Source organism: Mus caroli, chromosome 7 (genome assembly GCF_900094665.2).
Source record: "Mus caroli chromosome 7, CAROLI_EIJ_v1.1, whole genome shotgun sequence".
Classification (NCBI taxonomy): Eukaryota; Metazoa; Chordata; class Mammalia; order Rodentia; family Muridae; genus Mus; species Mus caroli.
Genome location: NC_034576.1, coordinates 46,609,808 through 46,622,802, shown reverse-complemented (window position 1 = coordinate 46,622,802; position 12,995 = coordinate 46,609,808). Strand labels below are relative to the sequence as shown.

The window sequence follows — 12,995 nt, the reverse complement described above, 5'->3', positions numbered from 1 at the left end:
TGGTTGCTATGCTAATCCCTCCACTCCGCCTATGGAGGCTGGTGCAAGCCTTGTGCTTCACCAACATCCTTGTCTCCTGTGACATAGGAGCCTTCACGCACTGGCCTTGGGGCAGCTGTGAGCTCCAGGGTATGAAATATTTAAGACAGCCTGCACTCAGGATCTCCCAGTACAGGATGGCTATAACCAGCTTGCTCTGCCTCAGATATAAACACTCAATAAATCCACAGCAAAGTATTATCAGTGGTTTAGCTTGCTGGAGAAGTGGGATGGATGAGGGACATGGGGAGTGTCACTCTCACCGGCAGCTAGGTTACCTCATTGACTGAGGGGGTTTTGGTTTTGTTCTCCTTTTTGTTTGGTTTTTGATCCTACTCTGTGGCCCGGTCTGGCTTGGAACTGTTGATCCTCCTGCCTCCGGACTTTTGGGAATGAAGGTGTACACTACTATCCCAGACTCACTGTTTTAGTTAAAGGAAGTGGTGTTGGGGGATGGCTCACACCATGTGACCCGGAGGATTTGACATCAGCACCCATGAACCCTGTGATTCCAGAGCCCAGGAGATGGAGGCAGGAGGATCAGAATTTCAAGGCCATCATACATTGCAAGTTCGAGGTCAGCCTATGCTACATGAGATCTGTCTCATTAAACCAAACCAGTTGGCCAGGTGGTGGTGGCCCCTGCCTTTGATCCCAGAGCCTGAGAGGCAGAGGCATGTGGTTCTTTGTGTTCAAAACCAGCCTGGTCTACAGAGCAAATTCCAGGACCACCGGGACTACACAGAGAAACCTGTCTCAAAAACCCCCAACAACAGCAAAAACAACAAAAATAAAAACATAAAAAATAAACCAAACCAGTTAAACCATAAAATGAAAGCAGGAAAGGGGTGTCAGGTCCTGGGGTGTGTGTGTGAGCAGGCACTCAGGGAAGACCTCCTACCCCACGCCCAAGAAGGGAAGGAGTGGGGCTGAGCAGGACAGAAGTCTAGTGTGCATGAGGAGAAAACTAGAGGCCAGTGGGACTGGAGCAGGGTGTGTGTTCGTGTTTGTTTTCTGTTGTTGCTGTGATAAAACACCGACCAAATCCATCTTGGGGGAAGAAACGGTTTATTTGGCGTCAGTCCTGTGTCGCAGTCTATCATGCAGGGAAATCAGGGCAGAAACTCAAGGCAGGAGCTGATGTGGAGAGCATGGAGGGGTACTGCTCACTGGCTTGCTCCCCAAGCCTTGCTCACCCTCATCTCTTATCCAACCCAGGACCACCTGCCCAGGGATCCCACCGAACTGAGGTTCTCTCTTCTTGGGTGACTCACACTGACAAGAACTAGCCAGGAAAGGGAGGTGAAGGGGGATGGACAACACTTGGTGGCCCCAGTGGAAACCCTACTTGACCTCTCAGTGTGATCGGATTGTCCCCTAGATATGCATCCAGAGTGAGAGATGAACAGGAGGTGGCCAGGGGCGACCTGTGTCCTGCTGCCTCCCAGGTAGCCAGATTAACAAATCTTTCTGCTTGCCATCTTCTGAGATACCAAGACTGGGCTTTCCAACCTGCAGCCCGAGGGCCACAGTCACCCTGTGTATATGAATAAAGCTTTATTAAGACATGAGTTCATCCATCCATTCGCTCCCTCACCTCCACCTCTTATCAGAGCCAGATAGTTATAGCCCAAACCTTGATAAAGCCGGGGGGTTTCTTTTGGGGGGTGGGGATAGCTTAATGTACCATTGATAGACATAAGACCCAACAACCCCCTGTCCCAACAAGGACGTTGAAAAAACATGAACAAAAAGAGCCTATGCTGAACACTCTAGGGAGTCAGAAATCCTGTGACATGCCATCCCTGCTTTGGTACCCAGAAGAAAGTGTGACACTCTTCAAAGCTTCCGGAAGTCCAGGATCATATTGAGGAGTCCTCAGGGTACTGCTTTGTAGAACCCGATGGGTATGGCGTACCTTTCCCAATCCTTGTGCCGCAGGGTTGGGCACATTAAACTAACTCTTAGGCCAGAGTCTGACCCATAGCTTCTCACAAAGTGAGACACAAAACTATGTTCCCTTGACTCCAGCTCAGATGTGTGGACCACGGACAACTGCTTGAGTCCCATCTCACACCTTCCATATAGGAACCAGATCCTAGTGCCTCCTTTTGTCATTTTGAATGAGTCAGCTGAGACCTCCACAGTCTCCTCGTTAGGGTCAGGGTCTGTCTTGAAGTGCCTCATTAGCTCCAGGAACCGCTCAAGGATGGACGCAGAGTTACTATCCATGGAAGACAGACTCGGAATTGTCTCCATCTCAGTTTCTTCTGTCATAGCGGCAGCTTACTTGAGTTCCCTTCTTCAGATTAGCTGGGGAGTTTCTAATATCTTGCTTTATGCAGGAAATCCAGCTAGTCCCAAACGGGAGCAATGCCCAGAACACAGTAGGCACTCTAAATATTTCTTTTTGCAGAGCAGGGCCTGCCACTTGTCCCTGAACCACAGGAGGCTGCCAACTCTCTCTGGTCCTGGGGCTACTTCCAGCCCAGAGTCACATGGACCAGAACAACAGCCAACGACAGAACAACAGTAACCAAAAATAATGCTGGCATCATCCGAGCCTTTGCCTTGGAGAACATTTACAGGCAGAAACACAAGCTCACCCCTTGCTCTCTGGAGTCCAAGGTCCCCCACCTTTTGTGCTCACTCAAAACTCTTTTGCACCATGGGGCAGCCATCCAACCCTGACTCCCCATCTTTTCTCCTTTCTGCTTCTGATTCGCGCTTGAGGGTGGGGTGGGAGGGCTCTATAAGTTCATGTGTCTAATTATATGTTTTAGTTTCAAAATTAAAAGGGGTGGGTTAATTACATAATTTTCAGAAATATTTGGAGCGTGCTTGTGTCATATCCAACCTGTGACTCTCTTGGTTTTTCTGCCCTCTTTCCCTTCACAGAGACTGACTTCCCACTTCTCATCACCACGGGGGGGGGGGGGTCCCTGGATGAGATTCAGGTCCTCAGACTAGACAGCACACAGTTTTTCTGGCTGAACTATCTCGCATGCTCTTCTCTGCATTTGTTGAGACAAGGTCTCTGAATCCGGCACATGCCAGCTTAGCTCTCCTGGCTGACTAGTGAGCCCTGGGGACCCTCCTGCCTTTGTCTGCCCAGAGATTATCAGCTTGCACCACTAGACCTGGTTTGTTACATGGGTGATGGGGGTGTGGAGGAGGAGGGACTGAAAACCCAGTTCTTTGTTTTTTGCACTGCAAGTACTTTACTGACTGAGCCATCTTCTTAGCTCTTATTTTTCTTTTCTTTCTTTCTTTCCTTTTTTTTTTTTTTTTTTGTTGTTGTTGTTGTTGAGACAGGTTCTCACTGTATAACCCTGGCTGTCCTGGAACTCACTATCTAGACCAGGCTGGCCTCAGATGCACAGAGATCTGCCTATTGCTGCCTCTTGAGTGCTGGAACTGAATGTGTGTGCCACCACTGCCTGGCCTTTTCTTTTTAGGGACACTATCTCACATAGCCCAGGCTAACCCAGCACTTCTGGTAAGCCCAGGTTGTCCTTGACCTGAAGGTCTTCCTGCACCCACCTCACAAGTGCTGGGATGACAGGCTTGAACACACCCGAATCCCTTCTATTTTTTGTGTTATATATAGTGAAACATATCATGTATGATTCTTATTTGTAATATATCTTAATCTAGAGTCTACCTGTGAGATAAAGCATGCAGTATTTGTCTTTTTGAAGCTGTCTGAGATCCTTTAGCGTGATTTGCAGTCCCGTCTATCTTCCCACAGAGAACATGATTTCTCATTACAGTCGAATAAAGCTTCATTGTGTCTGCACCACATTCTCTATCTATTCATCGGTTGCTAGACATCTAGGCTGCTTCCACTTCCTGGTTTTTGTGAATAGAGAAGCAGTGAGCATGGATGAGCAGATGTGCCTGTGGTGTAACCCCTCAGCGTGCTCTAGGCGCACGTCCACGTGTGGAGAGCTGCTCGGATGGTACTTCTAATTTTGGATTAGCTTTACAATGTAAAAAAAAAGGTTATTATTTTAAGTGCATTTTTTGATGTGCATCTGTGTTTTGCCTACATAAGTAAAATTACTTTATTATTTTATGTATATATGCATGCCTGGTGCCTGCAGAGACCAGAAAAATGTGTTGAATGCCCTAGAATGGGAGTCACAGATGGTTGTGTGCATTCATACAGATGCTACAATAGAAGCTGGGTTTACTACAAGAACAGCTGGTGATCTTAACCTCTAGGCTATCTCTGTTGCCCCTGGTTTTTGTTTTGTTTTTGTTTTTGTTATTGTTTTTGTTTTTTTTTAGATTCAGTTATGTGTATGTGTGTACACTTGCCTGTATTTATGTGCATCGTGAGAGTGCAGTGCCCATAAAGGCCAGAAGAGGGCGTCAGATAACCTGGACTGGAGTTATAGGTGTTTCTGAGATGGAACCCAGTCTAGGACCTCTGCAAGAGCAGCGATCAGCTGAACAGCTGAGCTATCTTTCCAAGTCAAATTTTTAGTTTTTTAAAAAACATTTGGGGGCAGAAGGGAAAACCTGGTGATTAAGAACATGCACTGCTCTTGTAGAAGAACCAGGTTCAATACCCAGAATCCACTTGGCTGCAAACAATCACTTTTAATTCTAGTTTCAGGAAAGCTCTGCTGTCTGCTGGTCTCCACAGACACTGCACAAATGTGCTGCAGACATACACTCATACACATAAACTGAAAACAAATAAATTGTTTTAATGTGTGTGCATGCACACACATGTGTATCTGTCTATGAGTGGGTGGGTATGTACATGGGAATACAGATGCCCCTGGGGCCAGAACGGGCGTCAGCTTGAAGCTGGAGTTAGTTGTGAGCTGCCTGATGTGGGTGCTGGGAGTTGAACTTGGGTCATCAGGAAAATCAGCACATGCTCTTAATCACTGGGCCATCTCCCCAGCTATTTTTAGTTTTTAAGAATATGTTTATGAGCCAGGTAGTGGTGGCACATGCCTTTAGTCCCAGAACTTTGGAGACAGAGGTAGGCAGATCTCTGAGTTCAAGGCCAGCCTGGTGTATAGAGTGAGTTTCAGGACAGCTAAGGCTACACAGAGAAACCTTGCCTGGGAAAACTGAAAAAAAAAATAAAAATAAAAGATACTCATTATTAGTGGCGAAGTATGTTTGTGCAGAACACCCACAACCACAGTGTATGTGTTCAGGGCAGAGAAAAATGTTCAGGAGTTGGTCCTGCGGGTCAGTAGGCTTGCCAGCAGGCACCTTTCCCAACGGAGTATTCCTGCCCCTCTCCTGTCTGTATGTGTTTGTGTGTGCACGTGCACAAGCATGAGTGGGGTGCATGCTGCCATGGCTCACTGCAGAGGTCAGAGGGCAGCGTGGGGGGGCTGGTTCTCCCACCACGTGAGTCATCAGGATTGGTGACAAGTACCCTTTACCTTGATGCCATCTCAGTCCTCATTTGTTTTTCTGACAAGGCTTCCGTGTGTAGCCCTACCTGGCCCAGAACTCACTATGTAGACCAGCTGGCTTCACTGTAATGGTTCTCTGCAGTTGTTGCCTCCTGATGTGGGCCCAGGGGTTGAACTCCGTGAATGGGGTTTGGTGGCAAGCACTTCCCCCTGGTAAGTCATTTTGCTGGTCTGGTGTTTGTTTCTCCATGAGGGCCATTCTGGCTGGGGTGATGTGAAATCTTGAACTCTGGATCCTGTTGCCTCCACCTCCAAAATGGTGGAATTACAGGTGTGTGTCCCTTCACTCTGTTCATGTGACGCTGGGGACCTAACCCAGGGCTTCATGCATGCTGCGCAGGCACTGTACCAACTGAGCCTCAGACCCAGACAACATCTTTCATTTTTGTGTAGTATCTTAGCTCCTTGCTGGATTTCCCCACATATTCCAGACTATTGCTTAGGTTCTCTAGACCCAGGCCATTCTGAGGGCTGGGATTAAGGAAGCTTTCATGGTCTATTTCTTTCTCTGGCCACACATGTCTGCGTGTTTCAATCCCTGTACCACTGATTTCCCTATTTCAGCTTATTTACCCCCGGGGAACCTCAGGAGAAGACCAGACACAGATAACAACGGGCTCACAATATAACTGAGAGTATCCTGCAGGTGGTGGTGGTGGTGGTGGTGATAATGATGATGATGATGATGGTGGTGTGTGTGTGTGTGTGTGTGTATCAAGGTCTCCAAGGAGACGTATTGGGACTTTAACTCAAGCATGTATTCTGGATGGTGTGATGGAGGATGGCTAGAGGTTTAGAGGCAGGGGCATGCGTCCTTTGGACTTGATTCTTTGGTCTTGCCTTATCCCTGGTGGTATCATAGAGACAGGAAGTGATCTCAATGAGGCAGCCTGGTCTCTGTGCCCACGCCTGTAAAATGTGTGCAGCAGCAGGGCCAAATGCATAGGCCTGGTGGGTCCATGTTTTGGGATTGAATGTACAGTGAGAGCTTAGAACTGTGTGTGTTCTCACTAAATGTTAGCAGGCATTAGAGTGGTATGGGTTTGCAGATCAGAGAAAATCCCCAGCAACCAAAGCCTGCTAAGCCATGTGTGGTGGTGCATACCAGTCATTCCTACACTCAGACGGCAAAGGCAGAGCGATCAGAAGTTCAGACTCATCCTCTGTTATGCAGGTAGTCCCATCTCCCCTTAGGCTGAGCAAGCAGAACTAAAGCTACCTCTGCAACCAGGCCGGTAAAGACAGATGATGACATCACCAGTTGCTGGGTAGATTTAGCCTTGATGGCATGAATGATATCCATAGTTGGCAGGTAAGGTTGGTTGGCTACAGACACCTGAGCTGTCATGTCCAAATGGACAATAGAGTGCCAGGATGGCAGAGCTGCAGAATGAAACCCTGTCTCCAAAGCAAAGAAGCAGGCCTGCAGCAGTGGCTCAGTGGTTAAGAGCAGAAACTGTTCTTACAGAGGACCTGGGTTCAATTCCCAGTACCCACAGGACAGCTCAGAATCATCTGTAACTCCAGTTGCAGGAAATCTGACATCCCCTTTCTGGCCTCCGACAGCACTGTATGCACACAGTACACATACATATATGCAGATAAAAAAGCCATACACACACACACACAAGGAAACAGCAAGTTTAGGAGAATGTTCAAAGCCTGAGGCAGATCTAAGTGCTTAAGGGACTATGGAACAACAAGAGCTAAGCAGTTGGAAGACAAGGTGGAGTGTGTCTATGTGGTGAGGGCCTTGGGGACTTTGGTCCTTATTTATCGTTGTTTGCTGATATATTTATTTTTGCAGTAAGGTGATTTAAATTTAGTGCTTTACAGATCAAGTGCCCTATAACTGAGCCACATCTTAAGCCTTCTTTTTGTACTTTGAGACAGGGTCACACTAAGTTTCTCAATCACTTTGTTTAAACCCATGACCTCAACTCATTGCAGTCCTCCTGCCTCAGTCCGGCAATGCTAGGGTGGTAGGTGTGGTCCTCCAGATGAGGTTGGGGTTTTTGCTTTGTTTTCTGAGACAAGGTCTCCTATAATCGAGGTTGGCCTAGAAATCTTTACATAGCTGTAGGATAACCTTGAACTCCTGATCCTCCAACCTCCAGTTCTCCAGGGCTGGAATGATTTGCTGGTGCCATCACTCCTGCTTTGCAAGGTGACTGGGTGGAACCCAGGGCTTCGTGCATGCTAGGCAAACCCTCTATTGACGGTGCCCCAGCCTTAGCCTCAATATAAGGTCTCAATCGCACCAAGTTCAAGGCTTTAGGGAAATTATGTAGTGGAAATGCTTCACACATCTTTGAGCTCAATAAATGATTCTGACCCATCCACCTGCTTTGGGTCTGCTCACGGTCTGCACTCTACAAAAGCAGTTTCTTGGTGTGTGTCGGCACGCCGGCTCCCGGGGGACCCAGGCATTCCGGCCTCCCGCCGCCCCCTACGGGTGCGCACAAAGGCATCCATTCATGCCTGTTTACAAAGCAGCCCATTCACCCTGTCCCCTTGAACCAGCAGCTGCTGGCCGCTCCCCAAGCCTCTCTATTGGTGCTTCCTGCTGGCCATCAGGTCCGGGCCCCGCCTACTGCCGCACATTCTCGGCCAGGTTCTTTTCCCACGCCTGGCACGCTTTGCCAACTTCTGATTGGTCTGGCGCGCCAGCCGCTCTTTTTGATTGGGCAGCACTGAGCCCCAGGGGCGAGGTCTGAGCGGACCGCAGCAAGTGCTGATTGGTCTGTAATGCCTACCTGTGGGCGGGGCCGTCCGCTGCAGGCCCCGCCTCCTTTTCTGTCCAGGCCGAGGCCTCTGGACCGCCCTGGGCGCCGGTGAGTGTCGGGGGACCTCCCCCCCGTGGTGCGCCCCAAGGGTTGGCCAGAGCCTGTCAGACTTGGGGAGGCCGGAGCAGGTGGGGTACAGCGGGGCGTCTTGGAGAGGGGTGGGTCAAGAATTCACCCTGGGTGCAAGCGACCCTAGGGTCCGGGAGAGGTAAGGGGAAGGTTGTAGTCACCCAGCCCGGATTCCCACCTTGTGCCAGACAGCCTGGGGTCATCTCTGACAGCTTCACACGGTCTGTTCTGCAGAAGGGGAAACTGAGGCAGTGCTTGGAACCTTGCGTGATAGAACACCTGAGTCATGGTCTCCAGTCCCCAGCTCTCAGGACTACCGTGTCAGATGTCAGAGGAGGAAAAAGCTGTGGACCAGAGAGAGAGGGGTCGCGACAGGCAGGGACAGGGACAGAGAAGGATGTGTTTGGCTGGGTGTCCCAGTTTGTTTTGATTTGACTTGGTTTAGTTAGATGTTTTGGTTATTTATTTATTTATTTTTTTGAGATAGCTTCTGAACTCACTGTGTAGACCGAGCTGACCTCAACCCCCAACCTTCCTGCCTAGCCTCTCAAAGGCCGAGATGACAAGAGTGTGCCACCAAGCCTCACAATGGACGTGGGCACTTTAATGTATAACTAAACTCCCCTCCAGTGTAGGAGAATGGATTTGAGGTAGGTTTGTGTGGTTTCCATTTCACAGGGAGTGAAAGATATAGACTGGACCAAGGTGGGGAACACAGGGTCCTGGTGTGCCTGGCCCTGTGCCCTTTTTTTTTTAACATCATAATAGTAATCAGGAGTTCAAGACCAGCCTCGGCTACATGATGAGTTCTAGGCTGGGCTACTTAAGACCCTGTATCTGAAAAACAAAAAAACAAAAATAAATTGTTCTGTAAGCCATACCTCTTAACACCTCTTAAGCCACAAGTTTATCATAGGCATGATCACCCGATGTCTCTTCCTCGATTACCCTTGAGAAGAAGACCCAAGCCTGAGGCTGGCATAGCATTTTGACATCATATCTGAAGATTGGAGTATCCCACTTCCAGGGTTCAGGAAACTGAGATTTAAGATAAAAAACAAAACAAAACAAAACAAAACGATAAAACAGAGACCTGGGTCCTTTTCCTCACATGATTTTTGTTGATTTCATGAGCCTCAATTCCTAGCGAAGAAAGTGGAGGTTCAGAAGGCTGGAGAGAGATTCGAACCCTAGCATGCTCAGTCTGACTCTGTGCCAGCCCTTCACCTTTGCCCATAGCCGCCCACTTGGCAACAGGTTCTATCTTTGCTGGCTGCTGTGCCAGGCCCCGCCCCCGCCCAGCCTGGCAGGTGTCAGGAGACGTCAGAGCCCGGTCCTGCCTCCTGACGGGAGAGGCCCCACCTCTTGCTGGACCGCAGAGCCGGCCTCACCTGGGTGCTGGAGAGGATCTGGACTCGGAGGCCTCCCCATCTCTACCGCCAGGCGCCCAGGTAGCCTCGGGATCCGTGGGATAAAAGAGCTATGCCATAGGGCGCTGGGTTGGGACGAGAGGGGGTTAGGATCCATGCTCCCAGAGCGATAATGGGCCAGCTACCCCAAGTCAGAGGGAAGAAGCTGAGCGTGGACCACAGTGTCTGAGCGAGGAGAGCAGAGGTCTGGACCCAAGTGTCTAAAGGAGGAGGGCTGAGGTCTGGACTCATGTGTCTGAAGGAGGAGGGCTGAGGTCTGGACTCGTGTGCCTGAAGGAGGAGGGCTGAGGTCTGGACTCGTGTGCCTGAGGGAGGAGAGCTGAGGTCTGGACTTCTGTACCTGAGGGAGAAGGGCTGGGGCCAGAACCCCAGGGTCTGAGGAAAAAGGACCGGGTCCTGACCAGTCTAGATCTGAGGGAGGAGGCTGGGCTGGGGTCAGTACCCCTGGGTTTGTAGGAAGAGGTTGGGTTCTGGACCCCTGAATCTGAGAGAGAAACTGGGGTCCGGACGTCTGGGCCTGAGGGAGGAGAGCTGGGGTCAGGACCCCTGTGTCTGAGGGAAGAAGGTGGGTCCTGGCCTCTTGAGTCTGAGGGAGGAGGCTGGGGCAGGACGGGATCTATGTCACCCATTAGCTGAGGTCATAAGCTTGGTGCTGCCCCAGCCTCTGCCCAGGCGGGCGGGGCCCTGGCTGCTTTCCTTTTCCACACAGCTCTGTCTGCTCCTCCCAGGTGCTCTCACCTGCCTAAGTGACACTAATGAGTCCTGGCACCGCATTCCTGCTGCCTGAGGGAGGGGTGTGTGGCTGGGGCTCAGCCATTTGGGGCCAGGCCCTGGGCCCACCCTCTTGGCTTGGTTAACTTCCCTGAATCCCCACATCCCCACTTCTGACCCATGGCTGCAGGAAACCTCTCGACATCACCCGTGTCTAATGGAGACAGGGCTGGAGATCGCACTCTGGGGTTCTGGGCCTGGACTCTTGGTCTGAGGAGGCTTGCGGCTGCTCTTAAGCTGTTGAGAACAGCAGGGCTGTGAGGTACAAAGCCACCAAACTCTTCCTGGTCAAAGGCTACAGGGCTGGAGAGGAAGCAAGTGGGTGGGGTGGGTTAAAGTCCCTGGGATGGGGCTTGGCTCTGGGTGTATCTACCACACTGGAGCCTGGGGCGATCCTTGGCTCTTTGGGCTGACCATTTGTGGAGCACAGGGGGCCAAAGTGACTGGGAACCAGGCTACTGAGGTTGGTGTGTGTAAGGAGAGCCAAGAGGGTCCCGAGGCAGAGGAAGTTTGCATGTGGGAGAGGCTCCTGGGGCAAGCTTGAGAGAACAAGATCTGGGAGGACACCTCTTGAACAAGCTGAGTGCTTGGATGGCTGTCCCTAAGGGGTGTGTTGGAGGTGCCATTGACCTGGTACACAGAGGTGAAAGTGGAAAGCAGAGATGCAGGTGTCTTCAGGTGTTAGAGTCTGAGTGGGGATGCTTGCTTGGGTCAGTAGGGGCTGCTTGCTCTGGGCCATTTTCTGCGGGATATTGGACAACCCTGAAATGGCTGTGTTTCCTAGTCAGCGTCCCTGGAAGTGGGGGTCGGGGGGGAAGCCCAGACACCCTGACTGCCTCCTGCAAGCTTTCTTAAAGAATCTTGAGACTTAGCTGGGTCCATACCCCAAGACCTGCTGAAAGGCAGGGCCCCAGCAACTCGTGACAGGTTTCCAGAGCCTGGGCTCTGAAAGGCCTCTGAGCATGTTGACTGAACGTGAGAACGAGTGAATGCATGAAGCCAGAGAGACTTCAGGGACTGGGCAATCAACCTGTAATTATGGGGCAGGCACGACCGAGCGGTGCACAAAACGTCAGCCGTGCCCCACCTGGGCCCCATTTCAGAGTGCCAACTGTGGTGGCAACCTTTACTGTCCTTGCCACCTCACCTCCTGCCCTCTTCTCATTTCAGCTGCAGACACAAGGCACATTCCTGCCCCAGGGCCTTTGCTTTGTCCCTGCACCCCAGTAGCCTGCTGGTTAGAGTCACTCGGGTCTTTACTTTTCAAAGTAAAGATCTGAGTCTTTAGGGAAGGGCTCTCCAGTCAGTCCAGTTAAAAATGTGAACACAGTCCCAGCCCCAGCAGGAGGTATAGTTCCCCGGCCCTATACCTCCTACAGCCATTTATCACCATTTAAACCATTTGCATGTTTATAACAATGCATCTTTTTATTCTGTTTCTTGAGATGAGAATGATATTTACTGTCCAGTATAAACAGAGCCCAAGCCAAGAGTGTATTTAAGTTTTATGGTAACCACATTTGGGGGTGGGCACTGGAGAGGTGGCTGTGTGGTAACAACTCTGGCTGGCTGCTCTCCAAGAGGATCTCAAGCCCCAGCACCTACATGGTGGTTCAGAACCAGCTATGTGTAACTACAGTTCTCTGGAATCCCTCTTCTGGCCTCCATGGGTACTGGATGCATGTGGTATAAGCATACCACATGCAGGCAAACACCCTTACATGTAAATGTGTTTTTTCTTTTTATAAAAAAGTGGGGTGTAGAGACTGCTGGCGTTTTATAGCACTGATTGTTCTTGGAGAGAGCTGCAACCATAACACGTTGCTCCAGTTCCACGGAGCTGCTGCCACCTTCTGGCCACTGTGGGAACTTGCATACATGTGGTGCATATAATCTCAGCCAAGCACACATACACACAAATAATACATCTTTTACAGGAAGGTTATTTATATTACTTTAAACTGTGCGTGCGTGTGTGTGTGTGTGTGTGTGTGTGGTGTGTGTGTGTGTGTGGTGTGAGTGTGATGTGTGTGTGTGGTGTGGTGTGTGTGTATGTGTGGTGTGTGATGTGTGTGTGGTGTGTGTGTGTGTGGTGTGTGTGTGTGGTGTGAGTGTGATGTGTGTGTGTATGTGTGTGTGGTGTGTGTGTGGTGTGAGTGTGTATGTGTGGTGTGTGTGTGTGTTGTGGTGTGTGTGTGTGTGTGGTATGTGTATGTGTGTGTGTGTGAGTGTGAAATGTGTGTGGTGTGAGTTTGGTGTGTATGTGTGGTGTGTGAGTGTGTGTTGTGGTGTGTGTGTGGTGTGTGTGTGGTGTGTGTGTGGTGTGTGTGTGGTGTGTGTATGTGTGTGTGAGTGTGATGTGTGGTGTGAGTGTGTTGTGTGTGTTGTGTGTGTGTGGTGTGGTGTATGGTGTGTGTGTGTGTGGTGTGATGTGTGTGTGTGTGTGTGTG

At 50.2% G+C, this 12,995-nt stretch overlaps 2 protein-coding genes across 6 annotated transcripts in view; one reads left to right on the top strand and one right to left on the bottom strand.

Annotated features, from left to right (window-relative positions):
• Positions 1–1,092: 1,092 nt before the first annotated feature.
• On the bottom strand, positions 1,093–2,354 carry LOC110297479. Its single transcript, XM_021166260.1, has 2 exons — positions 1,958–2,354; positions 1,093–1,576 (listed from the first exon to the last, which is right to left on the bottom strand). The coding sequence occupies exons 1-2, from the start codon at positions 2,314–2,316 to the stop codon at positions 1,417–1,419; spliced, it is 519 nt and encodes a 172-aa protein (XP_021021919.1). The 5' UTR covers positions 2,317–2,354; the 3' UTR covers positions 1,093–1,416.
• Positions 2,355–8,277: 5,923 nt separating this feature from the next.
• The window catches only part of Myh14 (myosin heavy chain 14), a 67,301-nt gene continuing 62,583 nt past the window's right edge, over positions 8,278–12,995 (top strand). For 2 of the 5 annotated variants that reach the window (XM_029479397.1, XM_021166765.2), the window contains exon 1: positions 8,448–9,795. The gene's annotated coding sequence lies outside the window, so the exon portion shown is untranslated. Of the gene's footprint in view, positions 8,324–8,447; positions 9,796–10,675; positions 10,808–10,934; positions 11,009–12,995 lie in introns of those variants that run through there. The other 3 variants (XM_029479395.1, XM_021166764.2, XM_029479396.1) reach the window with 3 other exon arrangements.

What these genes read in the sequence shown, in the direction of transcription:
- LOC110297479 (XM_021166260.1), bottom strand. Translation starts at nt 2,316, where the DNA reads ATGACAGAAGAAACTGAGATGGAGACAATTCCGAGTCTGTCTTCCATG. An exon ending in CGGCACAAGGATTGGGAAAG is followed by an intron (nt 1,577 to 1,957) that starts GTACGCCATACC and finishes TCATATACACAG; the next exon opens with GGTGACTGTGGCCCTCGGGC.